A 20978-nucleotide genomic window follows, 5' to 3' on the forward strand; every position below is an offset into this window, starting at 1 on the left:
TGCTAATTACATCCTTGAAGACGATATACAAGTAATAGGAGCAGGAAAAAATCCATCATTTTCATTTTTGATGACACACTTATCAATGAATTGTAAGTGAGGAAATTCCAAATAAAAATGCTAGAGACCTATACATAGCACTACAGAAAACATTTGCAAGGAAACTTATCAATCCTTCATCAAAGTTATTTAGATAGTTTTGTCAGAAAATATTTGATTTCCCAGATAATATTGTTCTTTCATAACATTTTGCTCTTGCAATAACTACAGGAATGAATGTTTTGATTTTTCTCACAAAACAATATATAAAACTGAATGCTGCAAAACAGATTAACATAGGGAATACTAAAAAGACAATGCTGATTCTTGAGCAATCAAAGAGAGGGGGTAGGTTAATACTATGCACGGAGCTGAAAAAAAATGACTAATGTTAACTTCAATGTTGTCTTATCGTTTCCCACTATTTTCTTTAAATTCCTTATTGCTATTGCACTGACCAGTACACATGTTGCTGAACCACGTTAATTTAGGAATTTATACAATTAACACTTGTATACACCAAAGGTGAAAAAAAATGAACAAACCTGAAACAGGCTTAGATTGGATTTGGTTCTTCACAGGTACTTGGGCTCCTCCACCAAAAATTGCAGGCCACATTTTGCTGTTAAGAGGATGAGCCACAAGGCGAAATAGCTCATTGCTGGAGTGTGTTCCCAAGCCATGAACAAAAAGACTGAGGTAAACTGCTGTCAACACCTCACAGAGTAGGACTGTCAATTTGGGCTTATCCTCATCTCCAGCAGAATTCAGGAGATGAATTAGTTCCTTTATACCTGCAAATTAGAGCATTAGGAGATTAATGTATTTCTCACTCTTTTGATAAAGTTGCCATCCATATCTAGCTTTGTGTTTCTTTATTCTCGTTCAGATAAATCCCGCATATTTTAAAAGGACAGTACTACTGACCTAGACCAATGCTAGAATCAGGAATAAATGAAGAATGAGTATACAATTATAAGGGTGAATATGTATCTTGGCAAATAAATAATCTCTGTTATAATGTAAGAACAATGTTTCAGAACAAGGATGAGGATACACTCACTCATATAGCTAATACCTGGCCATTGGTCTGGGGAAGTATTGGGAGTTACTGTGCCATCTAAACTTGCTGCTCTGTTGGAACGTTGCTTTGAAAACAGAAAACTCTGGTAGACCATTCCAGTGAACTGGTTTTCAAATGAAGAACTGAAAAAGATAAAACTCAAGTTTATTTTCTTCATGTGGTAGCTGTGGTTCAGTAGGTAGAATTCTTGCTCCCGAGTCATAATTTCAAGTCCCACTGCAGGGCTTGAGCACAAAAATCAAACCTGACACTACAGAGCAGTACTGAGTGAGTGCTGCACTGTCAGAGGTGCAGCCCTCTTAGGAAGAATAAAAGGTCCCATGGCACTTTCTCAAAGAAAAGCAGTGGAGCAATCGCTGAAGAGCAGTGGAGCAATCGCTGAAGAGCAGTGGAGTTGTCCTGGCCAATATTTATCCCTTAGCCAACATCACAAAAATAGATTATCTGATCTTTGCCACATTGTTGCTATGGAGAACTTACTGTGTGCATTTTAGTTGCCCTGTTGTCAACATTTAAGCAGTGACTACATTTCAAAAGCAATTTATTGGCTGTTAAGCTTGGAGATGTCTGGTGGTTGTGAAATGTTCTATATAAATGCAAATATTTCCTTTGTTTGCTTCTATTGGAATATTAATTGACTTCTCAGGTAGAGAAGGAAATTAGCACAGGAGGAGGAGGATAGAGCAGCAGGCAGTGAAATAGAAAAGTATTTAGAGATGAGGAAGGCCAGAGAGATCATTAGAGTGAGCAAGTGAAAGGGAGAAAGTGAAAGGGGTGGCACAGTGGCTAACACTGATGCCTCACAGTGCCAGGGACCCTGGTTCAATTCCAGCCTTGGGTCACTGTCTGTGTGGAGTTTGTACGCTCTCCCTGTGTCTGTGTGGGTTTTCGGTTTTCTCCCACAGTCCAAAAATGTACGGGGTAGGTGGATTGGCCATGCTAAATTTCCCCTTATTGTCCAGGGATATGAAGATTAGGTTACGGAGTTGCAGGGATAGGGTGGGACATGGATTGGTGCAGACCTGATGGGCCGAATGGCCTCCTTCTGCACTGTAGGGATTCCACGAACACATAAGAGACATTTATAACTGTTCTTTCATGCTTAATTGGCGAATAGTTAAGCATAAAAGCATATGTGACTAATATGAGCTGTTGGAACAACAGTAAACCCGAGAATAACTGTTGTTGGATTTGTAAATGGAACCAGGAGCAACATCCTGGCAGCAAAGGTGCGCAAAGTAGTGCATAGGACCAAAAATGTGTACGGCGGGGATAGAACATTCATGTAATCTAGTTTGGGTGAGGGCAGGCAGGGGGTGCAATAGTGAAGACATGTAGGAGAGTTAATGAGAAATTGAACGAATAAGTACACACATAAGAAATATAATGGGTAATGTGAAGGGGAGAGAGCAAAAGATGTAGAGAGTCATGGTGGTGGGGGACAAGGTGGATAAAAGGAGAGAATCTGAGGGAGAGGGGAAGAAAGAGTTCCAAGGAAGTGTGGGAACAAAAAGAGTAATTTAGAAGAGACAGTGTCTTAAAAGGGGAAATGAGACGCATCCAGGTGAATCGGAATGGTGGAAGAAACACTAAAATATGTTCATATTTGCAACAGTTTGTCGTATTTGCACAGGCAGATGAGTGAGCATTGACTTTGATTGTCATGTTTAGTTTGTGAAGAAAGCTTGGCTTAGGAGAGGGAGAAAATAATAAAAGTAAAAAATAGGTGAGTGGATTATTCGAAATGGAGCCGGTAATGCTAGTAGACTAATGAGAGATAGGCATAATGCAGAAGAAAAAGGGCTCCTGAGAAATAGAAGAGAGAAGGGAAAGCAGTTGAGTAAAGAGTCCATGCACATCCAGAGATGGAAAGTGGAAAAAGGAAAAAGATGCAGCAGTAAGTAGAAAACAGTGGCAAAATAATCAAAATGGGAGAGAGGGGTGAGAAAGGAGAATAAGATCATTCAGCTAAGAAAGAGAAATTGAGGTGGAAGAGGGTGAGGACATGGGCGAACACAAGAAAGGTACAATGAACAGAAACAAGGTGTGGAAGAGGAAGGAGGGTCAAAAATTATATCCATTAACAATAGACAGCACATCAGATGAACTTCAAAAGAGTGATAGATAAGGGACCAAAAATGAAATGATATGGAAAATTTTAAGATTTCTTGGTATTGCTTGGAGTAACGTAAAATCAAGTCATCCTTTGTTGAAAGCCGGCAAGACAGCATATTCATTGTGGATCACAGCAACCGGAATTAAATGAAAATTCAGTGTGCTGAACAGTACTTCGCAGAATCACAGGATTGGTACAGTGCAGGAGGAGGCCATTTGGTCCATCATGTCTGCACCAGTTCTCCAAAAGAGCATCATGACATAGTGCCATCCCCTTGCCTTTACCCTGTACTCCTGCACATTGCAAAAAGTTGCCTTGCATTGGCCAGCAATCAAACCCAGGCAGCTGCATGGTATGCAAGAATTCTACCACTGAACCACTAATGCAAACAACAACAACTTAAGCCAGCATTTAACCAAGTTAAACAGATCAGTAAATTGACATTCAATTAATTTTATGCTGAGAGGGCAGTATGATGATGCACTTAGCCTCAATCTTCTTTGGGTTGGAGGAGGGAAAACCATCCAGGGCTCCACTCACTACCCGGTGACATTGCTGGAAAACGTGCATGTGTGGATACTTTGATACTACCCAAAAGTCAAATCATCTTTCAAGACTCATTGCCTGTGATACACATGCAAAATTGCAACTTGATACCAATATTAGATGCTGCCTGACACTTGTGAAATTGCAGCCCTTAAAAGGATGAAGATCACCATAAGGGGAGGGAAAAGAATTACAGAATTATTACAGTGCAGAAGGAGGCCATTCAGCCCATCAATTCTGCACTGACTCTCTGAAAGAGCATTCTACTTAGTCCCACTCCCCTGTTTGATCCCCGTAACCTTGCACATTCGTTTTTTTCAGACAGCAATCCAATTTCCTGGTGAATACCTCAATTGAATCTGCCTCCACCACCTTCTCAGGAAGTTCGATCCAGACTCCAACCACCCTCTGGGTGAAAAAGAATTTCCTCATCACTTTTACCAATTATTTTGAATCTATGCTCTCTGGTTCTTGATGTTCTCGAGTGGAATGGTTTCTCATTATTTAGCCAGTTGAGTTTGTCCCAACTAGTTTCTAGAAGTTTCCCCGACCACTGAAGACAAACTGAATAGTCTGTAGTTGCCAGCTTTATCCTTGCACCCCTCAGAATACCTCTACTACGCCTCCTCTCAGGCTTCTTTTTTCCAAGGAAAACAGTCCCAATCTATCCTCAGTGACAGCTCTTCATCTCTGGAATCATTCTTGCGAATCTCCCTCCTCAAGTATGGTGCCCAGAACTGGATGCAGAATCCCAGAAGAGGCCAAACTAATGTCTTACTAGTACAACATGATCTCCTTCCCCTTGCACTCAATGCCCCAATTAATAAACTCTGAGATACTACATGCTTTATTAACTGCTCCCTCAACATGCATTGCCATCTTCAATAACTTGTGTACATGTACACCGAGGTCCCTCTGTTTCTGCACCTCCTTTAGAGTTTCTCCCTTTGTTTTATTTTCTCTCTCCATTTCTACCTGCCACACTTCTCTGCATTGAACTTAATCTGCCACATTTCTGCCCAATCCACCAATATGTCTATGTCCTTTTGAAGTTGAAGATGACCCGCACCACAGCTGGCAACTTTTCCAATCTATGTATAAGCTACAAATTCTGAAGTCATGCCTTGAACACCAAAGACTAGGTCACTAAAATGCATCAGAAAGTGCAATAGTCTCAAAATTGGCCCTGCGGAACCCCACTATAAATCTTCCTTTAATCTGAAAAACTACCATTCATCACTACACTATTTCCCATCACTCAACCAATTTCGTATCAAAGTGTCTATTTTTCCTTTTATTCCATGAGCTCGAATTTTGCTCACAGGTCTGATGGTGGCACTATATCAAATGTCTTTTGAATAGCCATACACCACATTAACTGCATTAGCCTCATCAACCTTCTGTCATCTCCTCAAAAAGCAAGTTAATTAAACATGATTTTCCTTCAAATGAATCCATGCTGGCTTTCCCTAATTATCTTGCATTTGTCTAAGTGACTATTGATTTTGTCCCAACCAGTTTCCAGAAGCTCCCATACCACTGAAGACAAACTGAATGGTCTGTAGTTGCCAGCTTTATCCTTGCACCCTTTTTTGAATAGGGATGTAACATTTGCAATGCTCCAGACCTCTGGCACCGCCCTTGTGGCGAAGGAAGACTGGAAGATTGTCTCTGGTGCCTTTACAATTGCTACTCTCACTTTCCTCAGTACCCTTGGATGAATCACATCCATCCTTATCAATTTTAAGATAAACTAACAGCTCTTCCTTCTCAATTTAAATTTCTTCTAATGCACCAGTTACCTCCTCTCTCACCTTGGCATGGGGATTATCTTCTTCCTTCGTAAAGGCAGATGCAAAGTTACTGTTTAACACTTCTGCTATTTCCCCTCTTTTTCCCCTGAATCGACCCCACTCTCTGTTTTGCCACTCTTTCATTATCTTTATGCTTGTAGAAGATTTAGAAAAGGATTTCCTTATATGTTGGCTGCCATGTTAGGGAAGAAATTGATTAAAAGAAAGCAAAGGCTTACCTGTAACTATGGCCATCACAAAGGCATTGGTAGAGGCAAGCAGACAGAGATGCTGCGACAGTGTGCATTACATAGATCTGAAGGTAAAAAAGTAGTTAAGTACACTGTTCTGGTTGCTACCCACAGCCCTAGAAATTCAAACTTTTTTAAAAAAGTTTTGTTCAAAGACACAAGTTTACACAGTCTCTAATTATGATCAAGTACAATATTCTTAATCACATTTTAAATCCACAATAATACACCGTTCAAAATAACTAGCCATTTCGCTCAGAGGAGCTAATTCAAAAACAAGCGCTGGTAAGCGAATGTAAAACTGTAGGTATTAAGCTGATGGGATTATTTCAGATATTAATTGCCCCAATGCTTAAAAGTTACACCTGCTAGTCCTGTGGCTGCAGTTCCCATATTAATCAGACAATAAGCATTAATTTACTAATGACAACTGAAGAAAAAACATGATAAAAATAGAAAATGCTGTCAACACTTTAGACGATCGGGAAGCATCTGTGGAATGAGTAACAGTTAGTGTTAGTGTTACAGGTCTCTGCCCTCCATTGGGCAGTGGTTCAGCGCCATTTAGTAGTATGGGGAGAATCTGGACATTTTATTGCTGCCATATCAAGACTCAAGACCAGCACCACCAACATTATGTTAGAGAGGTTTTATGAATCAAGTGACAGGACAAAAGAACAAACATGGTCATCTTCCAAAATACCAATATGCCAAGTGAGAAGTCATGATAGTCTCACATTAACTGAGATAGACAGAACACATCATCAGAATGCTCAACTGAAGACTGCCAAAATAAGGGTTTGACTCAGAGACTTATTAGGGAGCCAGCTCACACAGGAACACAGAAAATATTTCAAAGAAAATCCCCAAATCTCCTTGAAGGTCTGCTGTATTAACATCAACACTTGGGAATTAAGCAGATGCTCATCACAACGAAAATGGCGATCCACTATCAAAAATGGTGTCAGGGCCTTCCAATCAACAAGAGAAGCCAGTGAACATAAACCAAGAGAGAGAAGGCAGCTGCACAAGCCAACAATCTGCCACTGATGTGTATTTACGATTGTTCTGAGTTAGAACAGGCCACTTTAAGAGTCCGATCATGTGACATATTGATCATTTCTTCGGCTGTTTGCACGGTAATTGGGCAGTCCATCTTTACAGCCTGCTGGAGTAAACACTTTCCACTAAAGCTAGTTTATCTGTACCTTCATTATCTGCAAGCCTATCTGTTATAAATACCACAAAGAAAGACACAATTAGAGATAGATTCGTGTGTGGGTTAGGAAATTAAGCTATTCAAAAATGGCTGTTGACAGAAAGCAACTGAAACTTAAAGGTGGCTTTAGATGTCCTGATCTCGTGACCTTGGGTCACTGTCTGTGTGGCTTTTGCACATTCTCCCTGTGTCTGTATGGTTTTCCTACGAGTGCTCCGGTTTTCTCCCACAGTCCAAAGACGTGCAGGTTAGGTGGGTTGGCCATGCTAAAGCTGCCCCTTTGTGTCCAAAGGTTAGATGGGGTTACGGGGACACCACGGGTGAGTGGGCCTGGGTGATGGTGCTCTTTCCGAGGGTTGGGGAAGACTTGAGGAGCTAAATGGCCTCCTTCTGTACTGTATGGATTCTATGAAATGGAAAACTGAAGAGGGGAAAAGATCCATGTGATACAAAAGAAAGCATGAATTAGGAGCAAGAATCACAGTCAGATGATGAACTGTTGTTGAACATACTTGTCTATTGCGGGCGCAATGAACTGTAACTGGGTCTTTCCTTTACTGGCCGACAACTGGTGAAAACGGAGGTGGACATTGGCGCAGCCATTTCCTTGGTACCAGAAACGGTTTACCAAAAGAAACTACGATAGCCCTCAAAAATATATCCACAAAGATAACACTGAAATCATATACCAGGGAAGGGCCGTATCGATGTAAATGTGCAGCTAAATGGACAGGCTACAAACTTATCCCTGCAAGTTGTTCAAGGCAACTATCCAGGCCTAATGGTGAGAACCTGGCTGGAGAGAATCAAGCTAAACTGGGACAAGGTGAATCTCATGTCGGAGTCCAAAGCAGGTCTATCAAAAATTTTAAAGAAACACGCCAAAGTCTTTAATAGATAGTTGGGAAGTATAAAATAGATCTCAGTCAAGCTTAAGGTTAAGGTTGAAAGACAAGCAAGATGCTTAAAGGTTAGGTCAGTGCCGGACACCATCAGGCCCACGGTCGAGGTAAAAGTAGAGAGGCTGGTCAAAGCAGGGGTCCTCAAACTCATTAATGTAACTGATTGGATCACAACGATAGTATCCATGATGAAGAAAGAGACACAAATGTGGTGATTTTAAAGTCACTGTCAATCCGGTACTGTGTGCAGAGCAGTACCCTCTGTCTTTAATTGATGATTTATTGATTGGATTGGTTGGAGACCAGCATTACAGTAAGTTAACATTAGTCAAGCTTATCTCCAAATAAATGTAAATTCAGATTCAAAACAATATTTGACAATCATAACACACAAAGAGCTATTGAGATATAAAAAGACTTCCTTTTGGCATCATATCCGGACCTGCGTTGTGCCAAGGATCAAATTCTAAGCTGACCAGGAGTCCAGTGCTAGTCAGACGATATCTTAGTTACTGGAAAAATTGAAGGGCATCTTCAAAATTTAGATGCTACACTCCAGAGACAAGAAGATTACAGACTATGAGTATGGGAGGGTCGATTGATTACCTGTGGCATGCTATAGATAAAAAGGGACTGCACAAATTGCTATCAAAAGTAAAAGCGAGAACTGAGGCACCTGCATTTCAAAATGTAAATCAATTTGATTGTTTTTGTACTTAAACTATTATGGAGGTTTGTCCCGAATCTAGCAAATATTCTCAAGCTTTTACACAACTTATTGTGTCAAAACACGAAAATGAAATGGAAACGGGTGGATCAACGCGAGCGGTCTTTCTTACAAACTAAGAAAGCATTACTAAAGTCAGAAGTCCTGGCGCACTGGATCCGAAGTTACCACTCCAACTGGCTTGTGATGACTCATCTTATGGGGTGGAAGCAGTGGTTTCTCACATAATACCCAACTGTGAAGAGAAACCAACTGCAGCAAGATCCTTGAACAAGGCAGGAATGAAATATGTACAGATAGAGAAGGAAGCTCTGGGCCTAATTTTCAGAATCAAACATTTTTACCAATGACGATATGGACAGAAATTTACTTTACAGCAGATCATCGACCATTGGCTACGATACTGGGGTTGCATCCCAGTATTCCATCTCTAGCAGTGAGCCAGATTCAGTGATAGGCATTGCTGTTGATATTACATCCACATATGATAAAATATTGCCAATCAAATCTCCATAGGAAAGCTGATGGACCCTCTAGATTACCTTTACCTAATGAGTCATCAATGAATAGTTAAGTGGTAATATTTTCTATTTCTAAGAAGTCGATAACACTCCTGTAACCGCAGGACAATCTATGAAGCATACCAGAAATAATCCACTAGTCAGAAATTTTGGACAGGGTGTTTCTTGGCAAGACCGCAGGAACAAACCCGCAGTTGAAGCCCCATGTTACCCGAAGACTCAAATTATCCGCACAGGTTAATTTGATTTATTGACACGTGTACCGAAGTACAGTGAAAAGTATTATTCTGCGTACAGTCCAGGCACATCATTCCATACATGAAAAACAGAGGACATACGATAAGTACACAATGTAAATACATGGACACAGACATCGGTTGAAGCATATGAGGTGTAGTGTTATTCCGTAGAGAAGTAACGTGGAGAGATAAGCTCAGTCCATAAGAGGTCATTTAGGAGTTGGTAACAGGGGGAAGAGCTGTTTTTGAATCTGTCAGTGCGTGTTCTCAGACTTTTGTATCTCATTCCCTATGGAGGAGGTTGGAAGAGAGAATAACCCGGGTGGGAGGGATCTTTGATGATGCTGCCCACTTTCCCAAGGGAGCGGGAGGTGTTGACAAGAGTCAATGGATGGGAGGCAAGATTGCGTGATGGACTGGGCTGTGTTCACGACTCTGTAGTTTCTTAGTCTTACGACGTGAAGTTGCCATACAAAGCTGTGATGCAGCCAAATAGGATGCTTTCTATGGTGAATCTTTAAAAATTGGTAAGAGTCAACGTGGACATGCCAAATTTCCTTAGTTTCCTGAGAAAGTATAGGTGTGTGTGTATATGGGGAGTACAGTAGGGAGCCTGGTATTGAGGACTATCGTGTTGTTGTTATTTATCCTTACTGATTGTCTCTCCTGGGGAATGAGTGTCATCATTCCGCCATTGTTAAGGGAAAGTGTCCTAAGCCAACTTCATGAAGGTTATTGTGGGATAATAAGAATGAAGGAGATAGCCAGAAGTTATTTTTGGTGGCAAGAGCTTGAAAGCGAAATCAAGCAGAAGGCAAGTCCACGTTCGGCTTGTGCAAAGGTTTGAACCTGACGCCACTAGTGCTATTACATCTATGGGAATGGCTATAAGGGCCATGGCAAAGAGTTCACAGAGATTATGCCAGACCATTCAAAGGATGAATGTTCTTCAACGTATTAGAAATGTCCATAAATGAGATGTTTTGCAAGATTTGGTTACCCTGCACAACCTGCGAGCCACAATGGGTCATGGCTCATTTTGCAAGAATTCACAAATTACATGAAGGAGAACGGAGTCCAACATCTGATCCGTTTCTAATCATCCTGCCACAAATGGCCTGGCTGAAAGGTTTGTTCAGACAATTAAGCAATCATTGAAGGTAACTTGTGAGCATGGATCATTGTTAAAACTAAGCCAATTCCTGATGATGTACAGGAATACACCACATTCGACATGCCAAAGTTCTCCGGCATTACTCATGGTAAAACGTCAGTTATGCACAGCGTTTGATCTGCTGAACATGCCTAAGGCAAGCGAAATGGTTGGGAGGAAACATACTGATTCATTATCGACCATTTGCGTGGGGAAAACGGGCAATCTACCGTTGCAGCCTGTAGAGTAAACACCTTTCCAATAAAGCTTGTTTGTTTGTACCTTGCAAGCCTATCCATTAAAAATACCACAGCCACTACCTCTACTGGGTTGACAATCGATTTCCTCTCAGAGGGAGCCTGCAAAGCAAAACAGGGCTCATAAGCCATCTGGAAACCCAACACAGGCTTCTCATTTCTCCCCAACCATCAGCGAGGAAGAAACATTCCTGGCATGAGGGATTACTGATGTTAATGAGTAACATTTTCAAAAAGTACACTGTTTAAAGGAAGAGCCTTCCTATGAATCCAGATAAAATTAGGAATATTTTATTAGAGGCATCAAGTTAGTTGCTAGGCAGGAGGGCAGAATCATAAACGCATGCCGGAGAGTTTCACCAGGTATTTACAAGCATAATACTGCATATCATACTGGACTACTCTAGAAAGTCAATGATGGAATGCAGCTTAATATTTAGTAGAAGATGACAGAGAATTGAATAAAGCATTACCTCAAAAAATATATACTACATTTTGGAATACAAATAAATTCAACAAGGTGCCTTATTTCATTCACAATTTTGCATTTAAAAAATGAATTACAGCAGCATGAAAAGTTCAAGAAAGTAGTGGCAATTGGCATCTGTTGGATTTTGTTAGAACACAGCTGAAATTTCAGGAAAACAAATTAATTTGTTAAGCAAGTACCTCATTACACACAGATCATTTCAGCAGCTTGCATTTATGTAGTGAAGTTAATGGAACAACCATTCCAAAGTGCTTCAAAACTCTTTATATCTGATTAATTCATTTTGAAATGCAATCTGTCAACCACTTTGCAGACAAATGCGACAGTTAATTTGCACAGAGCAACGATGAAGAATGAGTAGCATAATCAATTTTTGATAATGTTGGACCGATGAATGTTGACAGTCACCTGGAGAACCACTTTACAAATAGTGCCACAGCAGCTTTTATATCACCTAAAGCACCAGTACAGGTAAACAGGGCTTTGCTTACTCATCAAAAAGTCAGAGCCTCCAACAACATAGCAATCCTTTAATAGTTTATTGAAATGTACTGAGATCATGTAGATTATAGGCATGTGACAATGCCTTGACCATAAATCCACAATGACAGCTAATACTCTCCTCCAGACTATCACCCGGGACCCTTTGGTAGAATCAATGGCTAAACCATTGTTGATGAAAGCTGCTACAAAATCAAGTAGATGAAAAGCAACAGAGCCTGTATGCAGCCCTCATGGTATTCCAGCTGAGGAAGTTAAAGTTGTTGGGCTTTTGTTCACATCAAGACTCCATGCACTCAGGGCAGCACAGTGGCACAGTGGCTAGCACTGCTGTCGCGCAGCGCCAAGGTCAGGTTCGATCCCGGCTCTGGGTTACTGTCCGTATGGAGTTTGCACATTATCCTCGTGTTTCCGTGGGTTTTGCCCCCACAACCCAAAGATGTGCAGGGTAGGTGGATTAGCCACATTAAATTGCCCCTTAATTGGAAAAAATGAATTGGGTACTCTAAATTTATTTTAAAAAGACTCCATACACTCACTCTACAGATTTAGGAGGAAGAACATATCCGCCCAACTCAGAAATTCAACAATTGTAACTTTCTTCGAGAAGGGAAATAAATAATTCTGAGGGAACTATCAAAGTATTTCCCTCTTGCCCACAGCAGCAAAAATTCTGACACACGTTCTCCTGTGACTGATTAAATCCTCCCAGAGACACAGAGTGGCTTTAGACTAGGGCTGGGGTCAGGAGGGATGTGGTCAGGGTTGTGAGGTCAGAGGTAGCAATAGCTGCTGTGGAGGTTAGACCAATTTCTGACAGCTGCAAGGCCCCTTGAAATGCTCGTATTCTTTTGTTGGACGAGGCCTAATGGATTGTTCTCTGAAGCCCGCTTGCTGCTGCAAAGAAAGCCTGTGAAATTGTAGGCGTTTGCTTTGTTTGGACAAATAGTGCCTTTTCAATTATCAACTGTGGTTCCCTCGCTGCATCCCATTTCCCCCCTCCCCCAACAACACAGAGATCAAGAAATATGGCCACACTCACTGCACCCCCTTCAGCAACTGAAGCTCCCCCCAACCCCACCAAACAGCTGAAGTCTTTTCCCTTCCCTGCGCTATGGCTACTACAACTACCTCCCCCTCTCCTCATGCTCGGCAATTGATGTCTCCCACCCCTCACCCCACCTATCCATTCCCAATCTTCTCTCTTCCTCCCCCATTTATTGCCAATCATTTTCCTACTCCCCGTCACTCTGAAGTCACAAAGTCAGAGGCATTAAAATACACACCGGTTTGGGAAGCACTGCTTTGAACCTTCTAGAGGAACCCTAACTTTGTTCCCAGACAAATCCAAGAAAAATTGTCAAGAATAACATCAGGAACTCTTCATTGCATTCTCTGACTTGACCAAAGCATTTGACTCAGTAAATCGTGAGGCTCAAAGGACTGTGTTCCAAAGATTTGGAGGTTCCAGAAACCATATCACAATCCTGAAACTGCTTCATGATGATATGACTGAACTCTCAAGAGAGAGATCTGAAACAGGTGCTTGAAAATCTGCATCAAGGCAGGCTGGGTGATAGCTCTCATACTATTTAAAATCTACTTTAAATTGGCTATTCACCTCAACAATCAACTTCCCTCGAGTGTGAGCATTAAATACCACTCAGACTGAAAATTCTTTAACGTCCGTTGTCTCTCTGCCAAATCTAAACTGACCATCACAGATTAAACATGGTCTGCAGTTTTCAAATGACTGCAGTGTTGTTGTCCACCATGCAACAAATTTGCATGCCACTCTCGGTTTTGTCAATTCTGCATTCATGAAACTCGGCCTGTTCTTGAATGTTGCAAACCCAAATCTGGTCAGGCAAATATTCCACCTCTCATATTTTGAAGGCGACACTCTGGACTATGTTGAATGCTCCCATACTTCTCCCCAAAGGCCATTAATGATTGGAAATCCAATAATGGGTTGGCTGCACCAGCTCAGCCTTCAACAAACTACAGCAGCAAGTGTTTGACAACAAAGACCTCTGCAATTCAAGAAGAATCTAGAGAAGTTGACATCTGTGGGTGGCACGGTGGCTTGGCACTGCTGCCTTTTAGTGCCAGAGACTGGGTTCAATTCCGGCCTTGAGTCACTGTGTGGAGTTTGCACGTTCTCCCCGTGCCTTCGTGGGTTTCCTCCGGGTTCCTCCTACAGTCCCTAGATGTGCAGGTAAGTGGACTGGCACTCTAAATTGCCCCTTAGTGTCCAGGAATGTACAGGTTAGGTGGGGTTACAGGGCTAGTGTGGGGCGGTAGGCTTAGGCAGGGTGCTCCTTCAGAGGGTCAGTGCAACCCGATGGACCCAATAGCCTCCTTCTGCACTGTAGGTATTCTATGATTACCACACTCCAGTATTGGAGTGACACCTGCACTGTAGCATCAGCTACACGTAAGACTGCTAGAGAAATTCCATCAACAATGCCTCCTCAGCAACCCCTGGATTCAACGGGAAGACCATTAAGCAAATGCTAGCATTCAAAGCCAGCTCCACGTGCGTTCCAGCAAAGTTCCTGTGAAATCAATTTTTATGAACTGGGTTCACGATGACAAAAAATTATCTCTTCTGCCATGTCCTGTTTTGACAAAGAGCCAGCATTTCAAGGGAGTACAAAGAAATTGTTTCAACGATAGTCTGAAGCTCTCCTTAAAGCATAATAGCATTGACCTTAATGACGAGAATGAAATCACTGTCAATTGTTCAAAATGGTGACAACTTATCCATCAAGCTTCATCACGTTTTGAGTCATATCATAATGGAGTGAAAGGAAAAGAAGCAAATACTGTATTCCATAACCAACTATCTCATAGGACATCCTGCCCTATGTGCCCAAACATCTGTGGGTTGAGAATTAGTCTGTTCAGTCACATGAAGGCCCAGAGCAGAAACTGGCAAACCTGGGTAGACATCATCCACAAATCGAAGGGACAGCCAATTAAAGACATATGGAATGCACGGTTCATCAGCTGTGCCGGTAAGGTTTGTGGGAAGGATACTGAGAGCTGAGAAATTGTCGCTGTTTGTGAGGAGACGGAGCATTTAAAAAATAAATGGCTCCAGATAAAACTGCAAACCAATGTCTCAGGTATGGGCAAACATTTCTACCATAGGGCTGCATCTGGGTTGGAAATATTAAGGGAGCTGATGAATAATTATTCCTTCATTGAGCATTTTGAAGTAGGACATTTTTTAAGGCTATATTGGATTCGTATTAATATTTACATCATCAAAGCATTCTTTATTTATTGGACTGATTGGCACCATTTTTGATGTAAAGGGATGGGTATTCGTTTGAATCCCATTTTTGCACAGCTGAGAAACCTTTTTCCAACGAAATGGAGAATCTATAATCTGCCTAGTAACAGCACGAAGCTGCATCTTAAAACGGCACCATGGCCAGAAGATCGGGATATCTGCGATTCAAGACCCTGACAGTGGGGCAAATATATATATATATATTTTGATTAAAACTAAGACTTATAAAATGAAATGTTATAAAATGAAATGTTGTAAAACCAAAATGACCCAGGCAGGCAAAAGAAACTTAAGGATTAAATATATTGATTAGATTAGTTTTACACACTGACACAAATCCTATCAAACAGGAGGCTGACACAATAGATTCCCAGGTTAACCCAGGAACCACACAACACCTAATCAAGGGATTAGTCAAGTAAGTCAAGGGAACACCTATTAAAACCAAGCAGATTACGAGACATTGACGTCAGAGTCAGGAAGCTCGGGAAATCATGTATCTGTACTATTTATCTGTACTATTCAAATGTAAAACGGCAAAAGCCCGCCAAAACCTTGCAAATGCTTGTACTCTCTATAAATATTGAACCTCGTCTGCATATCGGAGAGATCACCGTGGTCAAGCCATTGTTAGGAGCTGGCTGTGTGGGTCTCCCTGAAGGACTTCAGAACTTGTACAATACTTGTACAATACGCTTTGAACCTTGCCTTGAGACTCGACCTCTTGAATGCACTGGCACAAGGGATTTTTCAATACAATAATTTGAAAATAAATTTTGGTAGAAATAGATATAAAACCTTTATTATGATAATTATACTATCATAACAATGTATTACGGACTATAAGAAAAAACACATGTACCCTATTTTTCACACTCCTTTGGCTTAAAATGAACAATGCAGTTGGTCATCCCTCTTCAATGGCAAAGCCCAAGGTCACTCTTTTTCTCTCTCAACAGATGCTGTTTGACCTGAATGCTTCCAGCATTTTCTGTATTCATTATCCACAGTATTTTGCTTTTGTCTTGCCAATATAAATATGGAGCATGAAACACCAAGTGAAAAGCAGTCTAGAAAAGAAAATGTGGAGACACCATAGGCATGTCTGAGGCAGCCACGACATCTTTTGAGTAAAGTAATCTGTATCCTCCCTCGACCTCTCATTCCTAGACCTGGGTTTTAATAACTTCACGGCACATTTTATAAGAGGTACTACCAAGTGCATCTGTTAACTGCCCCACACATTATGGAACACATTTCTAATTTTTAGTTGTCTTAAAACACAAATACCTAAAATCCCACACACTTAACTTTCCATTACATTTATCACCTTCCTTCTAAAATCTGAACCTTAGCTGAATCTTTGGGAGTAACGGAAGGTGCTTTATCAACGAATTTTTTCAGAAGTGCATCAACAATTAATCACTGAGAAGCGCATCTTAAAATGCTAAATACAGATTGCTTGTGGAGAACTTGGCCACATTTATCTTGAAACTAGCTGCAGGTAGCAGCATTTATGGTTGGATATTTAAATCCCTTGTCCACCAGCAGAATTATAGGTCAAGCTTTTGATGGATTGACAAAATCTGCTACCCTCTGATTCTTTTGTCAATGACCTAAATCTATGTTCTCTGGTTACCAAGCAAGCCCAGCTCTTCTGATCTCCCACTTACTTCCTTGGTACCATTATAAATGTGGCTATAGGGATTTTTAAAAAAATGTATTTTATTACAAACATGTATCAAAGCAGGTTACAGCAAATAAAAATCCTGGGAAACATACTTCCCAACAATCAACTATAGTCTGTACAGATTTTTCCCCTTTTTCACCCTCCCCCCTCCTCTCCTCCCCCCACCACCAACCCCCATCCCCCTGCGACGAATAGCTCCTCAAACACGGTCACAGACATGCCCCACCTTTTCTCAAACTCCCCTGCTGAGCCCCTTAACTCATACTTTATCTTCTCTCACCGCAGGAAGTCGTACAGGTCACCCAACCATGCTGCTACCCCTGGTGGCGATGCCGACTACCACTCCAGCAAAATTTGTCGCCGTGCAATCAGAGAGGCAAAGGCCACGGCATTGAACGTCCTCCTTTCCATGAGCTCCGGCTTCTCTGAAACTCCAAATATCACCACCAAAGGGCACGGGTCCACCACCTCCTCCACTATCCTGTCTAAGATCGCAAACACTACTGCCCAGAAACTTCCAAATTTTTCACAACCCCAAACAAGAGCGCATGATTCGCTAGGCCCCCGCCCATACCTCTCAACCCATCTGCTACCCCTGAGAGAACCCACTCATTCTTGCCCGAGTCATATGCACTGTGTGCACCACCTTAAACTGTATCAGGCTCATCCTTGCACAAGAGGAGGTCCCGTTTACCCTTCGCCATGCCTCACTCCATATTCCCCAATTGATCTCCATTCCCAACTCCGCATCCCATTTCTCCTTGATCTTCACCACCTGCTCAACTCCCTGCTCCCCCAGCCACTTATATATATCCCCAATTCTTCCCTCCCCTTCCATATCCGGAAGCAGCAGTCGCTCCAGCAGGGTGTATCCTGGCAAACTATGGAACCCCCTCCAGACCTTTCGCGCAAAGTCCCTAACCTGCAGATACCTGAACTCACTACCCCATGGCAGCTCTACCCTCTCCCTTAGCTCCTCCAAACTGGTGAACCATTCCTCCAAATAGAAATCCATCACCTTGACCAGCCCCACTTCCCTCCACCTCCTTAATACACTATCCATCTCCCCCCCCCCCCCCCCCCCCCCCCCCCCCGGTTCAAGCCCATGATTCTCGCACAGCGGTGTTCGCACCGACATCCGTTCCATCCTAAAATGCCTCCTCAGCTGATTCCATATCTTCACCGTGGACACACCAATGGGCTCCCTGAATACCTACTCGGAGCCATTGGCAACGCTGTCGTCGCCATAGCCCTGAAACTAGATCCCTTACAAGATTCCTCCTCCATTCTAACCCACTCCACCCCTTCTCCCTCCCACCACTGCCGCACCTTGTCCACATTCGCAGTCCAATAATAATGAAGCAAGTTTGGCAACGCCAATTCCCCCTGCTGACCCTGCCTCTGTAGCAGGGTCCTCCCCACCCTCGGCACCTTCCCCGCCCATACAAAGTCTGAGTTGATCATGTCGACTTTCTGAAAAAAGGCCTTTGGTATTGATATACCCTCAATTATGACACAAGAGTGTACTCGTAAAACAAAGGCTTTAATAAACAGAGAACTTCGCCAGCCAGGGAGATGAGTGCTCACTGAGCGCCGCCCACAGGACGTCACCTTATATCCGGCCCCTGGGAGGTGGAGCCGGAGGCGGAGTCCCCCGGGGTTCCAAACCCGGTCTTAAAGGGACATTACATGCATGATCTTAAAGGCACATTACCCATTCATCACAGGTATAAAGATCGGGAGAGCCTGAAAGATAAACAAGAACCTCGGCGGAATATTCATTTTCACCACTTGGACCCTCCCCGCCAACGTTAAGTGCAGGGTATCCCACCTCCCAAGATCCTCTTTGGCCTCCTCCACCAGCTTCATTAAGTTCCACTTATGGAGCCCCATCCATTCCCTCGCTACCGGAATCCCCAAATACCTAAACGTATCCCTCGCTACAGTAAATAGCACCCCCCTAAATTAGCCCGCTGTCCCAGATCATTCCCCGGGAATCTCTGGCTTTTCCCTACATTCAGTTTGTATGCAGAGAACGCGCCAAACCTCCCCAACAGGCCCATAGTCCTTCCCATACTCTCCAATGGATCCGAAACATACAGCAAGAGTGACATAGAGCGACAGCCGATGCTCCCTCTGTCCCCTCATAATCCACCGTCACTACGCCGATCCCCCGAGAACCATCGCCAACGGCTCTATGGCCAGCGCAAACAGCAACGGTGACAGTGGGCACCCCTGCCTCATACCCCTGTGTAAATCAAAGCTTTGTGTGCTCATATCATTCGTTCTCACCCTCGCCCTTGGTGCCACATATAGCAACCCCACCCATGACACAAATCTCAGCCCAAACTTCAAACAAGTACCGCCACTCCACCCGATCAAATGCCGTCTCAGTGTCCATGGACACCACTACCTCCTGTACCAGAGCCCCCAACGGATTCATCACCACATTCAACAGCTGTCTTATATTCCTCGTGAGCTGCCTGCCCTTCACAAAGCCTGTTTGATCTTCTGCAACCACCCCCGGGACACAGTCCTCCATCCTTCCCACCAACAACAGCCAATACTTTCACATCCGTGTTCAATAGTGAAATGGGTCCACATGACCCACATTCCACCGGATCCTTCCCTTTTTTTGGGATTAGTGTGATTGCTACCTGTGTCATCGTCTCCGGAAACTCCCCCTTCTCCAGTGCTTCATTAAACGCCCCCAAGAGATGGAGTGCCAGGTCCGCTGCAAATTCTTTATAAAATTCCGCTTGGTACCCATCCGGCCCAGGGGCCTTCCCTGGGTTCATACCCCTGATACTATCTAGCACTCCCCAGGGGCTCCTCACAACGCCTGCCTCTTTACTTCCTCCAGCTGGGGAAATTCTAGCTCGTGCCATGTCCCCCTCCTCTTCCCCCGGGTCCGCCTCGTAAAGTCCCTGGTAGTATTCTCTAAATGCCTCATTTATCTTCCCTGGCTCTGATATCACATCCCCAGCCCCAGTCCGTATCTTCAATATTTCCCTGGACGCAGCCTGCTTCCACAGCTGGTGCGGCAGCAGCGGCTCGCCTTCTCCCCATACTCATCCCTCTTGCCCTACACAGTTGCCCTACCGCCCTCCCCGTTGTCAGCCTGTCAAACTACCCATGCAACCTTTTCCTCCTCGTCAATTCCTCCACAGTGGGCACCCTCAAATATTCCCTGTCCACCTCTACTATCTCATTCACTAGACAGCCACGTTCCGCCCTCCTTTCCTTATCTGCATGAGCCATAAACAAAAAAATTTCTCCCTGGACCACTGCCTTCAGTGCTTCCCAACAAATGGCCGCCAACACCTCCCCATTCTTATTCAACTCCACATACTCCTTAATCGCCGCACGAACCTCATCACAAAAACCTCCATCTACCAACAACCCCGAGTCAAACCTCCACCCCGGCCTCTGCTCTCGTTCTGTTCCAAACCGAATCTCCAGCCAGTGGGGTGCATGGTCCAAGATAACTATCCCTGCATACTCTGCCCCCTCCACCCCAACCAAAATCTCCTGTGACTCATGACAAAATAGTCAATCCTCGAATGCACCTTATGGACGTGTGAAAAGGAATACTCCCTTCCCCCTTGGTTCGGAAAATGCCATGGGTCCACGATACCCATCCTCTCCATAAACCCCCCAGCTCCCTCGCCATTTGTACCCTACCCATCGACCTGGGGCTCGACCTACCCACCCTTGGCTCCAGGACACAGTTAAAATCTCCTCCTATGATCAACTGGTGCGTGGCCAAATCTGGGATCACTGCCAGCAACACCCTCATAAAACCGACATCATCCCAATTTGGGGCATACATATTTACGGTGCCCCTTCCAATACCCCACTCACAATCACATATCTCCCATCCGTATCCCTCACCTGCTTCTCACTCACAAATCCAATTTTTTTGTTCATTGAAATCACCACTCCCCTCGATTTCAAATCAAACCCCAAGAAAATCTTGCCCAACCTACCCCTTCCTTAACTGTCCTTCACACGGAGGTGCGTCTCCTTAGGTGCGCAAACACGGCTTTACCGGCCTATTCAGTCCTTTGAAGTTCCACCTTACCAACCTTACCGGAGGCTTACGCCTCTAATCCCTTCTACCGTCCATCATCTTCCCTACTTAACTCC

General features: G+C 43.3%; 1 protein-coding gene across 1 annotated transcript in view; it reads right to left on the reverse strand.

The window, feature by feature from the left end:
- Positions 1 to 20978, reverse strand: part of LOC119970433 (dmX-like protein 1) — a 332281-nt gene that overhangs the window by 106302 nt on the left and 205001 nt on the right. Inside the window, 3 exon segments of the mRNA XM_038805043.1 lie at positions 585 to 833; positions 1118 to 1245; positions 5818 to 5894. Of these exon segments, the coding sequence (XP_038660971.1) occupies positions 585 to 833; positions 1118 to 1245; positions 5818 to 5894 (454 nt within the window).

Source organism: Scyliorhinus canicula, chromosome 8 (genome assembly GCF_902713615.1).
Source record: "Scyliorhinus canicula chromosome 8, sScyCan1.1, whole genome shotgun sequence".
NCBI lineage: Eukaryota > Metazoa > Chordata > Chondrichthyes > Carcharhiniformes > Scyliorhinidae > Scyliorhinus > Scyliorhinus canicula.